This window comes from Cricetulus griseus, chromosome 7 (assembly GCF_003668045.3).
Source record: "Cricetulus griseus strain 17A/GY chromosome 7, alternate assembly CriGri-PICRH-1.0, whole genome shotgun sequence".
Lineage (NCBI taxonomy): Eukaryota > Metazoa > Chordata > Mammalia > Rodentia > Cricetidae > Cricetulus > Cricetulus griseus.
The window spans coordinates 86,425,192-86,440,535 of NC_048600.1; the positions used below are offsets into that span (position 1 = coordinate 86,425,192).

Genomic DNA, 15,344 nt, shown 5'->3' on the forward strand with positions numbered 1-15,344 from the left:
CTGAGTCTCTGAAAATATTGAGATACAGGGATAGGTAAGGGCTTTTCAAAAGGATTCCGACAGTCTGGGAAATATACAAGTTGACAAATGGTGGTACATGAAATTTAAAACAGCATTGGAAACAATTAACAAGGGAAGAGAAAACCTGTGGAATCAGAAAAATCTTCTCAGGATTTACATTTCATAGGTAATTACTAGTTAGAATTGATATAGAGCTAAAAAAAAAACAAGAAAAATCATCCAATCAATAAATGGCAAAATGAAAAATTGTTCTTCCTTCCTTCCTTCCTTCCTTCCTTCCTTCCTTCCTTCCTTTTCTTTCTTTCTTTTGGTTTTGTTTGTTTGTTTGTTTTGGTTTTTTTTGAGACAAGATTTCTCTGTATAGCTTTGGAGCCTATCCTGGCACTCGCTCTGGAGACCAGGCTGGCCTCGAACTCACAGAGATCCTCCTGCCTCTGGAAAGACAGTTTTCAAAAGGAGTACAAATGGCCAGTAGATATAGGAAAATTTGTTCAATATCTTAAGCTGTCAGGGAGATACAAATCAAAACGTGAGAGTTCATCTCTCCTTAGTAAAATAACTATTCTTAAGGAAACAACAATGGGGTGAGATGGCTCAGTGGGTAAAGGAACTTATCAATATACCTGACTAACTGAGTTACATCTCTGGAACCCACAATGTGGAAAAAAGAACTGACTCCTTCAAGTTGTTCTCTGACCTTTACAAATACATTGTGGAATATAGGAATGAGCATGCATGTGAGAGAAAACACACACACACACACACACACACACACACACACACACACACACACACACACACCAAATGCTGGCTGAGGATGGGTGGATGGGTTAGAACCCTTACACTGTGGGAACGTAAATTAATACAGTCCCATTGGAGGAAGTCAGTCGGGAAGTTTCCAAAACAAAAAACAAAAAGAAACCTAGAGACAGGCTCCAGCTTGATGGTACACACCTTTCAACACCAGCAATCAGGAGACAGAGGCCTTGGTGTCTGTGAGTTTGAGGCCAGTTTGGTCTATATAGTGAGTTCAAGGACAGCCAGGGCTATGTAGAGAGACCTAGTCTCAAAACAAACAATCAACCAAAAACAAACCTAAAAATAAAGGGCTTAGAAAGATGGCTCAGTGGTTGAACACTTGCTGCTCTTGCAAAGGATCTGGGTTTGGTTCACAGAACCTACAAGGCAGCTCACAACTGTCTATATCTCCATTGTAGGGAATCTTTTTCTAACCTCCAGAGGCAGTGCACATACATGGTGCACATACTTCCATGAAGGCACTCACACATGCCAAATATAAAAATAAATAAGTCATTAGTAAAGAAAGAGTTATTTGAAAGAAGATGGAAGGACCTAGAGAGAGAGCATCATGATGAGTGAAATAAGCCACACTTAAAAAGACAAATGTTACAAGGCGTTGGTGGCGCACACTTTAGTCCTCAGAAGGCAGAGACTGGAGGATCTATGTGAGTTTGAGACCAGCTTGGTCTACAAGACCAAGTTCCAGGACAGCCTCCAAAGCCACAGAGAAACCCTGTCTCAAACCATGCACCCCCTGCCCCCAGAAAAAAAAGACAAATGTTTTCTGTCTCATATACGGAATCTAAATTTCAGTAAGAACTGAAAGTAGATTGGAACATTTTGGAAGAGGAAGGGAACCGGTGGTAGAGGGATGTGGAACAAGGTAAGAATGTGTGTGAACATGAGCAAAGTACATGTACAGAAATGTCATAATGAAACTCATTGCTCTGTATAATGAATACATTTAAAAACAAAACTACGGGGGCTGGAGAGATCATCAAGGATTAACAACACTTGCTGTTCCTGCTGAGGACACAGAGGACAGGATGGTTCCCAGCACCCACAGAGTGGATTACCATCCTCTGCAGCTCCAGTTTCCGAGAATCTGATGCCCTCTTCTGTGTTTAGGGCCCCAGGTACATAAACTCATACAGTCTCATACACATATACATTAAAACAGTCAAAAAAAATCCTTAAAAAACAAAATCACAGCAGGGTGTGGAGGTGCACGCCTTGTAGAGGGAAATGGTTTTCTGGGTTTGAGGAGAGCCTGTCTGCAGAGTAGTTACAGGGCATTCAGGGCTACACAGAAATCTTGTCTCAAAAAACCAAACCAAATCAAGCAAAACCCCGAAATTACCAAATTGGCTTAGTTCCTAATTTGTTGGTGGTATTCACTCAATGCTTATTTTATCCTTTGGTCTGATAGGACGGTGCTAGGGAGGTAACCTAGGGTCTTGTGCCTGCTAGTGCATTAATTTTTGTAACAAACCTGTTGAAATCTGCTTCTCTTGTTCACTTTACGAAGCTTCAGGCCTTTGTGGGTAGGAATTTCCTATGCAGTTTTTGTTTTCTATAGTCCAGGTACACGGAACTAAGGATTGAATAAACACTTACTGAAAGAACAAACAAAACTGTCATTGTTATTTTTCCTTCCCCTTTCTCATCTCTTTATTGCTATGGTGTTGACAGCACAAAACTTTGAAATGGAGGGGGTATTATATAGCTGGATAAGGTTTATTTTGCCTAACCTTAGGTTTCACACTAGGACTTTACATTGTAGGTGCCTTTCTGGACAGTTTTATCTATTATGGATTCCATCCCCAGGCAGAGACTGGGTATCACTATGTAATAAAGGCGGGGGTCCTCTCTCAATCCCCCTGCCTCAGCCTCAGTGTTGGGACTACAGGGGTAAACCACCCACCCAAACAACCGAGTATCAGATGGTGCTAATCACAACTGCGCACTTTACTCAGTCTTACTATTTAAACAGTCTGTGAGAGTCAGAACATTTTATTTCAAGGATCATTCTGTGTATTCTTTATGAATTTTCATCATGCTTAAAATGGGGCACACAGGTACTAAATTCGGCTTTGTAACAATGACTAATTCGCACACCTCGTATTAAGTGTTAGATGGCTGCTGGGTGCTCGCTAACAACTTGCTATCTACCCCTTCTGGTCCCATCACTCTCAGACCTCCAGCTTACATCGGGAGGCAGCGTCCTGACCCTCCGCGACCTCTTTGTCATGGCGTCCGCGGGGCGTCTACCAGCCGAGGCTTCCGCAGCCAGGCGGGCGTGGACCTTCCCAAGATGGCCGTGCTGGGCCCACAGCGCGCGGTGGGCGGGGTTCCGCCGCCGGAGGCGGGGCAGCAGGGCCGAGGGGTCGGGCTAGCAGGCGTGCGGCTTCTGAAGTAGGCAGGCTCAGCGCGCTTGCGCGGAGCGGCCCTACGCGCAGTGAGGCAGTGGCGGGGGAAGGCACCGGTGGGGCCGACGGGCGGGCTGAGGAGGGAAGCGGGCGAGCGAAGTCCCAGTGCGCGCCGCGGCGGCCGGGGTACCCTCCCCTTCCGGGCGTGAGGCGCTGAGAGGAAAGCGGAGCGGAGCGGACTCGCATCGGCAGCGAGGTGCTTCTCGGGGTGCCCCAGACCGGCCTCCCGCGGCTTCGGCGCTCCAGTCGCGGGGCCCGGGTTCCTCCACACACCTAGCTCCAGCCGCCGTCAGAGCTTGTCCCCAGTTCCTCGAAGCCCCGGCGGCAGCCTGGGCTCTCGGCGGGGAGGATGACGGAGCTGCAGTCTGCGCTGCTACTGCGAAGACAGCTGGCAGGTGAGCGGCGGGGCGCCGGGCCGCGATCGCGGACTGACGAGCCACTCGCCTCCTGTCGCCCGCTCGGAGGCAGGGTGGTGGAGGGCCGCGGGCCGCGAGGGTGGGAGCCCGCGGGTCTCGGCCGGCCGGCGACACTTCTGGCCCGGCTGTGGAGGGTGTTGGGGGCGGGGACGCGCCCCAGCCTCGCCCTCGGACGGGCCGGGCGCCCAAGGCGGCTGCCCCCTCCCCCACAGAGCTGGGGCGTTGCGGGGGAGGGGCGTGGGTCCCGGCCGGGCCGACCCTCCCTGAGGGGCGGATCCCGGGCTCAGGTGCGGCGGAGGCCCCGGGACCTCAGGGACCCCGGGAGCGTGCGGGCCCCGCGCGACTGAGAGTCCGAGCGATGGCTGGGGCCGGATAGGGGAGGCGCGCCAAACTTCTGGCTCGGCAGCACGGGGTCCGCGGAGTTAGGGCGGACAACAAAAGCGACGGCCGGGCTGGCCTGGGTACTGGGCGCGGGGCGCCGAGGACTCGGCGGGGCGCGCGACTCCGCTTCGCCTGCCTCCGCCTGGCACGAGCTCGGGCTGCGCCGCCCGTCTGGGGGAGGGTGGGCGCGGGCGCTAAGGAGAGCCGCTCGCTGGCCGGCCGGGGCTTTGTGCTCGGCGCGGCTCCGGCTCCGGCGCAGGCCCGCAGCCACCGGGCTGTGGCCCGCCTTAGGTTCTGGCCAGGGGCGGCGGCTAAGTGCCTCCCCCGTGGAGTCTCTGTCCCCCCCTCCCCCATTGTCCCGGCCTCCGGCCGTTTGCGGCTTCCAGGTTGACTTTTTAGGGGGTTGGCTCCTACTCTGCTAGGACTGTGTGAGCGGAGCATGCGCGCTGGAGGCGTACGTGTGCGGAGTGGAAGGAGGGGGGAGGGAGGAGGCGGGTTGGTGGCTTCACAATGCCGCCCCACGTGCTGCCAGATTTAAAGAGAAATGAACCGGTAGTTACCCCTGCTGTCCAACGCCAAGCTTGTGCCTTGCTTGGTTCAGGCGATCTTACCCCTCCTCAACCTGTAGCCAGCCCTCCCATCCCCGCCCTCCTCCGGCGAAGCGCTGAAAGCTGGAAATGAAGATAAATGAAATAAATTTCTGTGAGTGAGGTGTCAGTTAAATCACCTTTATGGCTTCTTAAGGAAAAGATCCACAAGGACAGTTACAGATTGTATAATTATGTTTATTATTAGATCATGAGCTAGCAGGTTTGGACAAGTATTAAAATTGTAGATGGGAAAGTGATTTGAAGTGAATGGAAAAGTGTATACCCATCAGAAATATTATGCTCTAAAGAAGTGGAACTTATTTCATCTTACTTAAAAACATTCTTTTACTGTGGTTTTTCCTCCCTTAATTTTGTTTTGGGAGAAGAAATTCAGATTATGTCTCCTTAAGAATTGTTTTTTAAATACCACAATAGTGAATTCCAGGACAGTCACGGCTATGTAGAGAAACCCTGTCTCAAAAAACAAACAAAAAACATTAAACAAAATCCCAACTTTATCTGAATAAGTTTTTTTTTTTAATGTAGCAAATCATTAAGTAGTAAGTTCTAAATACTAAAACAGAAGTCTTACATAATGGAAGTGACATGCATCCTAAAAAGTGCAAAAGATTTTAACAGTACTACTATGTTAAACCATACCATGTCTGGTGGCGGTGACACATGCCTTTAATTCCAGCACTTAGGAAGCAGAAGTTGGTGGATCTCTTTGAGTTCTAGGCCATACAGGTCCACAGAGCAAGGTTCCAGGACAGCCAGGGCTACACAGAGAAACTCAGTCTTGAAAAACCAAACCAAGCCAAAACTAATACCTATTTGTGAACACAATCTTTTTTTTTTTTTTTCTCAAGTTGTTTCTCTATGGAGCCTTTGGCTGTCCTGGAACTCACAGATCTGTCAGCCTCCTGGTCTTCCAAATGCTGGGGTTTGAGTCCTTGTCACCATACCTGACTTGTGCTTCTTTTTTATTCTTCACAGAAATAATAGACAAAACAGTCTTCAAAGGTTTTTAACCAATGGTTAATTTTTTTTTTTTTTGATGCGGTATTCTAAAATACACAGTGAGAGAATAGAAAATGATTAACTTTTCAGGCTTTCTTATAAAGATTCTTTGCTTTCTTGATCAGAGACAATGTAATAATGTAGTCTTTTTTTTGTTTTGTTTTGTTTTTCGAGACAGGTTTTCTCTGTGTAGCTTTGGAGCCTAACCTGGCACTAGCTCTGTAGACCAGGCTGGTCTCAAACTCACAGAGATCCGTCTGCCTCTGTCTCCCGAGTGCTGGGATTAAAAGCATGTGCCACCAACGCCAGGCATAAAGTCATTTTTTAAGGGATTTTAATTAATTTGCTCAAAGTGTGTGGTACAAGGTTTGTTAGTTGAAATGTGAAAATATTAATTTGGGAAGACTTGATAAGCATCTAAAAATAAAGACACCAAGATGCTTACCTTAGTAGCAATTTTTAAATGAGTTTTCCAGTATCACTTGAAAACAGTAAAGACTGTTTTTTTCTTTTTTAAAAGATTTTATTTATTTTGTATATTTTTCTGCCTGCATGCTAGCAAAGGGCACCAGATCTCATTTAAGGTGATTGTGAGCTACCACGTGGTTGCTGGGAATTGAACTCAGGATCTCTGGAAGAACAGTCAGTGCTATTAACCTCTGAGCCATCTCTCCAGCCCCCCCACAGTAAAGAATGTTAAATGTCATCTCTTGAAATCAGTGAACTTGTATAAAGTTTGATAATAAATGCCTTAAGAATATTGAAATGAACTGAGTAGGTAACACAAACCTGTTAAATGTTCTCAGTGCTAGAATTTGAGAAACGTAGAACAGTGGCTGCATTTGTTGAACTCATAGTCTGCCAATGATTAAAAGATTTTGATTCATTATCTGGAAGAATTTGTACTGTAATGAAGAATATTGTTCTCCAGTAGTTTAGATAGGTGCCCTGGGTTACAGAATTTCTCATCAGTGGTACTTTTAGGGCAGTTATTTACCTGTGTAGTAAAGGTGACAGCATTCCTGTTCTGTACCCACTAGATACTAGTAGTACATCCCCTCATTTGTGATAGGGAGAAATGCATCTATTGCTAGAAGTTCCCTGAGACAAAGTCATTGGATTATGGTGTTTCACCATTTTGGCTATTGGGAAAGCTAGTAAGAACACCTTATACACACTCATGAAATCAGATAGCTTGTGTATTTCTTTGTGATATTATTAGGTTATGACTTACTCCTTTACAGATTTAGTTAGTGACAGGTTTTCAAGAAGTTCCCTCAGTACATAGACCAATTAAAAACATTTTAAAGGTGGAATAAACATAGGTTAAAATAGAGTACAGAGCCCAACATAGTGGCACACTCCTTTAATGCCAGCATTTGGGAATAAGTTCAAGGCCAGTCTGGTCTACATAGATCCAGGACAACCAGGACTACATAGAGAGACACTGTCTTCAAAACAAAAACCAAAACAACAAAATACAGAATATAGAAATTAATCATTTTCCTCCTGACCCTCTTCTAGGATTTACAGAGATTATTTTTTACATTTTATTTTAATTGAGACATTGGCTTACTTTGTAGTTCAAGGTGGCTTTAGAACACCTCGCTTGCCTACTTCTAGCTCCTTAGTCCTTATTAGAGGCCCCTACCCCAGCTATAGAGGCTTCTTTACTGAGGACTGACATATACCAGCCACTGTGTTGAGTATTTTACACATTATCTCATTTAATCCTCCTGAAAGAAAACAGAGGCTTAGTGAGGTTAAATAACTTTCTGAAGGTCAGATGAGTGCTGTTAATGGAATTGGTAGAGCCAGGACCTTCTTATTTTATAGACTTCTTGTTTACAAGTGGATAAATTGTTCCCTGAGGAACAGCACTTGACACAGTCAATGAAGTAGCATTTTATGTGTATGGGTAATTTGGCTTCGTGTATTATGTATGTGTATCACATTTGTGTCTGCTGGGTGCTTGGTGCCAGAAGACAGCACCAGACCTGCTGGAATTGGAGTTATACATGGTTGTAAGCTGTCGTGTGGATACTGAGAATCTGACTGGGTTCTCTGGAAGAGCAGCCAGTGCTCTTACCTGCTGAGTCATCTATCCAGTCCCATGGGGTAGAAATTAAAAATTAAATGCCTTGTGTGATGATGCACTCTTTTAATTCCAGCATTTGTGAGGCAGAGGCAGATGAATCTCTGAATTCAAGGCTACATAGATCCTCTCTGGGGTGTTGGGAGCAGGGGGTCTCAAGTACTCAAAATTATTTGCCGTATTATTTTTTCATCTTAGTTAAAAACTTACTGTATAGAATAACACAATATCTTAAGTAAGGGCTGGAGAGATGGCTCAGGGTTTAAGAGTATTGATTGTTCTTCCTGAGGACCTGGGTTTGATTCCCAGCATCCGCATAGTGGATAAGAGCTATCTGCAATTCCTGTTCTAAGGGATATGATGTTCTCTTTTGGCTTCTGTGGGCACCACATACATGTGCATAGACATACATGAAGGTAAAACTTTCATATGCATGAAATAAAAGTAAATCTTAAATAAGCTTGGTAGGTAGAGAGTGGCTCACACCTGTAAATCCCAGATTTTGGAGAGAGCCCGTGGCAGGAGTCTTTTGGCAACCTATTTCAAAACAACAACAAACTAAGCAGGTTAAAAAAAAAAAAAAGCAACTATGCCCCCAACATTTATTTATTTTGAAAGAGTCTCATGTAGCCCAGGCTGTATCCAATAATGACTTGAACTTCTGAACCTCTAAGCCTTCATTATATGAATGCTTGGATTAGTTATATGTCATCATGCCTGGTTTTAGGCTGTCCTGAATATTGAATACAGAACTGCATGCTAGGCAACTGATCTATCAGCAGAGGTATATCTTTCTATAACCTACTTTTCCTTCTCTTCCTTTCTTCATTATTTCATAGATATCTTAAAATAGGAAGGGTTCCTCCTTTATGCAGTAACAAAAAATTTGGGCTTTTATAATAGGAACCTTGACTGTGTATTTTAAAGTAATCGGAAAACTTCTATAACCTATCGTTTCTTGGCTATCTAAGAAGGTTGTCATGCTGTACATGTCAGACTATGTGTGAGGAGTCTGTAAAAATGGAGAGTCTGGCCTCATTTTAGTTTGTATTTGTTGATATGGCCCAGGAATCCAGTGGGCTTCTTTATTCATTTCTTACTTCTTTTTCTTTATTTTGTGGTGCTAGAGATTGAACTTAGCTGAATGCAAGGTGCAAGTGTTCTAGTACTGAGCCACACTCTCAGCCCAAAAATCTGCTTTTTTCCCCCTTCTGGAGATGGTTTCTCTGTGTAGCTTTGGAGCCTGTCCTGGAACTTGCTCTGTAGACGAGGCTGGCCTCGAGCTCACAGAGATCTGCCTGCCTCTGCCTCCCAAGTGCTGGGACTAAAGGCATTCGCCACCACGCCCGGTAAGAATCTAATTTTAGCTTTTCTTTTTTCTTCGAGACAGGGTCTGTCTGTGGCTTTGGAGGCTGTCCTGGAACTGGCTCTTGTAGATCAGGCTGGTCTCGAACTCACAGAGATCCACCTGCCTCCGGAAAAAAAAAGAATCTTAATTTTAAAAACAGTGCTTTAGTGATCATGAAGCTTCTGAATCTGAGCCACATTTAGTTTCCTAAATCATTTTTGCCTCTGGAGAATCATGTATAGATACCCAGTTTCTTAATTTGGGTATTTTGTCTTATGGACAGCACCAGTGTTAATTTAGACCATTCAAAGAGTACTGAAAAAGCAGGGCATGATGGCACACATATGTAATCCCACCACTTCTAGCAGGTGTTAGGGAGCAAGTTGAAGGCTGGTGTGTATTACATGAAACCCTATCTAAAATGAAGCAAAAATCAAGAGTGCCCTTTACAAATATAATAGTTCTTAATGTCCTTTCTAGAATATGTTGCCATTCTGATAATTCTAGTAGTAACCTCAAATAGGAGAAAATAGAATAAGTGGTTATTTCTCTAGTAAGTGGAAGATTCAGAGTAATGGGGATATTATTGAGAATTGTTAAGGAGCTGGAGACATGGCACAGTGGTTAAGAGTAATTGCTACTCTTTCAGTGAACCAGGGTTTGATTCCCAACACCCACATGGTAGCTCACAACTGGTAGTCTAACTCCAGTTCTAGGGGATCTGATACTCTGTTCTGACCTTTGCATGCACCAGACATGGTAGATTGTGCAGATATACATGCAGGCAAAACACCCATACACCTAAAATAAAAATAAAACAAAAACACTTTGCCTAGGATGTGTGAGGGTCTAAGTTTGATTCTCCAAGTATTGCTCAAACCAAAAGGAAAGATCCCACATGTTTAGAAATGGGAGAAAAGTTTACAAGTAGATTTGCATCACATCAAGGTACTAATTGTTCAAATACTAGGGGAATTTGCATATATATATTATATATTTTTGAGACAGGTTCTTACGTAGGTCAGGATGAACTTGAATTTGCTACATGAACAGAGATGACCTTCAGTTTCTAAACTTAGGGTTTTTCCCTCCTGACTGCCAGGGTTACAGGTAACCTGGATTTATTCAGTCCTAGAGGTCCTACTAAGGATTTTGTGTATGTTAGACAAACATTACCAACTGAGCAACATCCCAGCCAGACTTGAGAGTTTCTTTTTTTCTTTTTTTAAATAGTGTATTTATTTGGTATTTTGCTTGCATGTGTTTTTCTGTGAGGGTGTCAGATCGCCTGGAATTGGAATTATGAACAGTTGTGAGCCGCTTGCCAGGTGGATGCTGGGGATTGAACCTGGATCCTCTGGAAGAGCAGTCAGTGCTCTTAACTGCTGAGCCATCTCTCCAGCCCTGAATTAGTCTTTATAATGGATGACCTTACTTTTTTTGCTTCTTCATTTTTGTTTTTTAAGACAGGGTCTCATGTAGCCTTGGCTTCTCTTGATGCTTACTGTGTAGACCACGCTGGCCTGAAAACTCATAAACACCTGCCTGCATATGCCACCATACTTGGCTAACCTGTTCTAAATATAAAATTCTGCTTAATATGTTTAAATGTTGAACTAAACTGACTTAGATATCAGCATATTAATGGATTTACTATAAAGCAATACAAATAGTTCTATATGTAGTATATATGTATATATATAATGCATATTTGGTGATAATTCCACATGTTTATGAATTACGGATGCATTTATTACTAGTATGAAAGCATAATTCATAGAAGGGTATATTGATAAATTAGACATCAAAACTGAAACCTTTTGGTGTGTGAAAACTTTGAGGAAGATGAAAAGAGAGTCTACAGTGTTGAAGAAGATGGCTTGAAGAGGATATGAATGCTGGCTGTGGCGGGGTGGTTATGGCCCACAACTTTAATCTCAGGCAGAGGCAAGTGGATCTCTGTGAGCTCAAGGCTAGCCTGGTCTACAGAGCAAGTTCAGGAAGTCAGAGCTACACAGAGCTATCTCAAAAAACCAAAACCAACCTCTACCCCCAAAATAAAAAACAAATCCAAACCAGAATGCTTGCTGTATTGGTACAAGTTCAAACTTCTAGCACCCATGTAAGATCTGTAACAATAGCCAATTGGTGAGGGTGGAAACAGGCTTATACTTGGATCCTTGGGAGGGGAGTTCCCTAGCTAGCCCCCTAGTGAAAACAGGGAGCTTTAGTTTAGGTTCAGTGAGAGACCCTGTCTCAAGGGAATAGAGAAGAAAGACACTGACATCCTTTTGTGTCGTCAGCATGTAAGAGAGTACTAACACACATACCGTCATGCATTTCATTCAGATACCACCACACACAAGCCAATATACATATACATTACATATACATACTACATACACACAAGCTGTTGAATGACTTTTTTTTTAAAATTGTGTATGATGTGTGTTTGTGGTTGCATCCATGCCACTTAATGCATATGAGGGTCAAAGGACATCTTTGGAATTTTTTTTTGCCCTGTCCACCTTTGTGTTTGATTCAGGGATCATACTTAGGTTGTCAGGCTTGTATGGCAAGTGCTTTTATTCACAAATACCTCTCTCTAGCCCTGGAACAGCAGTTCTCTACCTGTGGATCATGACCCCTTTGAAGGTTGTTAAATGACTCTTCACAGGGGTTGTTAAAGACCATCTGAAAACATAGGTATTTATGATTCATAACAATAACAAAACTAGAGTTGTGAAGTAGTAACAAAAATAACTGTATAGTGGGGGGGTCACTACAAAATGAGAAATATATTTAAGAGTCAAAGCATTAGGAAGGTTGAGAATGACTGCCCTTTGTAAGATATTTAGCAAAAACCAATGTGTAAGAAACTGAATTGTACATTAAAACTAGTCCATTTAGAAAACAAACAAATGACAGACATTTCATTGAAGAAGGATATACAGATGGCAGATAGACAAATGGAAAGATGTTTGATATCGAATCGGGCTGAGAGATGGCTCAGTAGTAAAGAACACTGGTTGCTCTTCCAGAGGTCCTGAGTTCAATCCCCACATCAACCACATACATGGTGGCTCACAACCATCTGTAATGAGATCTGGTGCCCTCTTCTGTTCTTCAGGCATAGTTGCAGGCAGAACACTGTATACATAATAAATCTTAAAAAAAAAAAAAAAAGGTTGCTATCAGTAGACATTAGGGAAATGCAAATTGAAAGCACAATAAGATATTACTATATAACTATTAGAATAGCTTAAGTTAAGATGTGTATAGACATGTAATTCACCAAATGTTGGCAAAGAAAGCAAGAAGATCTTTCATATATTACTAGTGGGAATATGGAATGGTGTAATTATAGAAAATGTTTTGTAAATTCTTTTTCCTTCCCTCTTTCCCTCTCCCTCTCCCTCTCCCCCCTCTCATTTTTATGTTTTGCGATTTTTATTTTTTTATATTTTGACACAGCATTTCTCTGTGTAAACCATTCTGGCTGTTCTGGAACTCCCTCTGTAGGCCAGGTTGGCCTCTGCCTCCTGAGTGCTGGGGTTAAAGTTGTGTGCTACCACCACCTGGCTTTCTCAGTCTCTTTTATGCCAGGGTAACCAATAATGACCTTCAACCTCTGATCTTATCTTCACCTCCCAAGTGAAGTTATAGGCTTGTGCGACTACACAAAAGATATTTTTATTTTCTTTGATTGGCAAAACATTTATTTTTGTTTAGTTTTTGTCAACAGGGTTTCTCTGTGTAATAGCCCTGGCTCTCCTGGAGCTCTCTCTGTATACCAGAATGGCATCGAACTCACAAAGATCTGCCTGCCTCTACCTCCCAAGTTCTGTAATCAAAGGTGTGCACTACCACTGCCTGGTCCCTTATAGCTATTTTAAAGCTTTAATTTTAAGTTACATTTGTTTTGTTTGTATGTGTTTGGGAACATGTGCCAAGGTATGCGTGTAGAGGTAAGAGTGACAACTTGTTGGAGTCTCTTTTCTCCTACTATTCAGGTCTTCAGGATCAAACTGAGATCCATTGAGCCATCCTGCTGGCTCCTAATCTAATTTTTATTTTACTCTCACCCCCACCTTTTGCTGCCTTCTTTTCACCACACTCCAAATATTTTAAAGTATGCAGTTTGATAGTTTAAAGCCAATTCATTTTAGTGAAACACATCTAGAATTTTTATCATTTTCCAAGTCTCATTTAATATACTCCTTTTCCATTATTTTACTTGATTTCTATAAATCTGATACTTGAGTTACTTCCCGGCTAAGTAGAAAAACATTTGTCTACTTATCACTTTGAATAATAGAGTTTATTCACGTTGTACCATATAATATGGTTTCTTTTTTTATTTGTTTGTTTTTTGAGACAGGGTTTCTCTGTACTCATGACTGTCCTGGAACTCATTCTCTAGACCAGGATGGTCTTTTGAACTCAGAAATTTGTGTGCCTCTGTCTCCCAAGTGCTGGGATCAAGGGAGTGCATCACCACCACCTGACTCACATGATTTCTTTTCAAGGTTGAATAATCTGTTGTATAACTATCATTTTGATTATCTATTCCATCTGTGGTTGGTACTTGGGTTATTTCCACTTTTTTTGGGGGGGGGCAGACTTTTTTGTTGTTGGTTTCCCTGTGTAGCCCTGGCTGTCCTGGAATTCACTCTAGATCAGGTTGACCTCTAAGTCAGAGATCTGCCTGCCTCTGCCTCCTGAGTGCTGGGATTAAAGGCCTGAGCTACTATGTGTAGGGGACACTGTAACCACACCTGCAGCCAGCCCCGAGCAGGTGTGGTTATGGTGTCCCTTACAATGCTCTGGCTTGTTTTCACTTCCTGCTCTTATGATTAGTGCAGTTGAGAATATGTTTATGCAAATATTTCAAGACTCTGCTTTTATTTCTTTTAGATCTGTACCCATAAATACGGTTCTATTTTGTTTTTGTTTTATTATTTTTTTGGGACAGGACCTCACTGTATATGTATAGCCTTATCTGTCCTGGAGCTCACCAGGTATACCTGTCTTTGCCTTTTGAGTGCTGGAATTAAAGAGATGCACTACATTAATGAGTCCTTTTAAAATTTTAATTTGCTTTATTTTTTTTTTAAGAACGTAGGTTTGCAGTAAAGTTGAGCAGTATATACTACTTCACATATTTCCTTTCCTAGGAATAAATGGGTTCTTTTATGACCTGCATCATCTACCAGAAGAAAGTAACATTTGTTATTGAGTGGCTTACAGGTTCAAGTAGTTCAACAGTGGCCGTTTCCTGATGGAAAGGCCATGAATCCTGGTAGTTATTCAGTTTTCATGACTAGATGTCACACTAGTTCCAACCTGTTCTAGAGTCCAGGATTCCTAGAGAGCTGCTGGTCTTGAGTCTATGTTGGATTCCTGAAGAATAGGTCTTAATGCCAATGAAGGAATGCTTTTAAAATAGTATAGATGAAGTTGGAATGAGAACAAGCAGGCCAAAAGCAAAAGCTTTCTTTCAAGCAAAAACTTGTGTCCCTTTTATGTGGGCTCCAGCAAGAAGGTGTGCCTCAGATTTATGGTGGATCTTCCCACTTAAAATGATCAAATCAAGAAAAACCCTTCTAGGCCTGCTCAGCGCTTGTGTTTTAGTTGATTTCAGATGTAACTAAGTTGATAACCAAGATTAGCTATCACAGGTCCACCCTTTGATTCCTAGAGGTATGAATCCTGACTTTGAGAAAAATACCATATATTAGATGCTGGTTCAAAGGATATAATGTCTTCAGGAGAGCCCTGGCTTTATAGTGTTGTCTTTAAAGGGCCATTCCAAGCTGGGCAGTGGTGGCACACACCTTTAATCCCAACACTCAGCACTCAGGAGGCAAAGGCAGGTGGGTCTCTGTGACAAGGCCAACTTGATCTACAGAATGAGTTTCAGGATAGCCAGTGCTATAACACAGAGAAACCCTGTCTGGAAAAAACAAAACAAGGCCATTCCACTGTTTTACCAGGCCAGCTGTTCTGGATTGTGACAAACATGGTAAGAAGCAGTGGGTTTCATGAGCATGGGCCCACTGTTAAACTTCTCTGGCTTGAGGTGGGCTTCTCGGTCAGAAGCAGTGCTATGTAGAATACCATGAACGTAGTAAAATATTCATGGATGGTAGTTTTGGCAGAAGCATTATATTCAGCAAAGACAAATCTAAAACCAGAATAAGCATTCCAGTAAGGACAAAGCATTGCCCTTTTCACAATGGA

The 15,344-nt window shown here is 42.9% G+C and overlaps 1 protein-coding gene across 2 annotated transcripts in view; it reads left to right on the plus strand.

Annotated features, from left to right (window-relative positions):
- The first annotated feature begins 3,536 nt into the window (after positions 1-3,536).
- The window catches only part of Ube2g1 (ubiquitin conjugating enzyme E2 G1), a 69,524-nt gene continuing 57,716 nt past the window's right edge, over positions 3,537-15,344 (plus strand). For both annotated transcript variants that reach the window (XM_027426818.2, XM_035447490.1), the window contains exon 1: positions 3,537-3,646. In XM_027426818.2, coding sequence (XP_027282619.1) covers positions 3,601-3,646 — 46 coding nt within the window. In that variant the 5' untranslated portion in view covers positions 3,537-3,600. The remainder of the gene's footprint in view (positions 3,647-15,344) is intronic.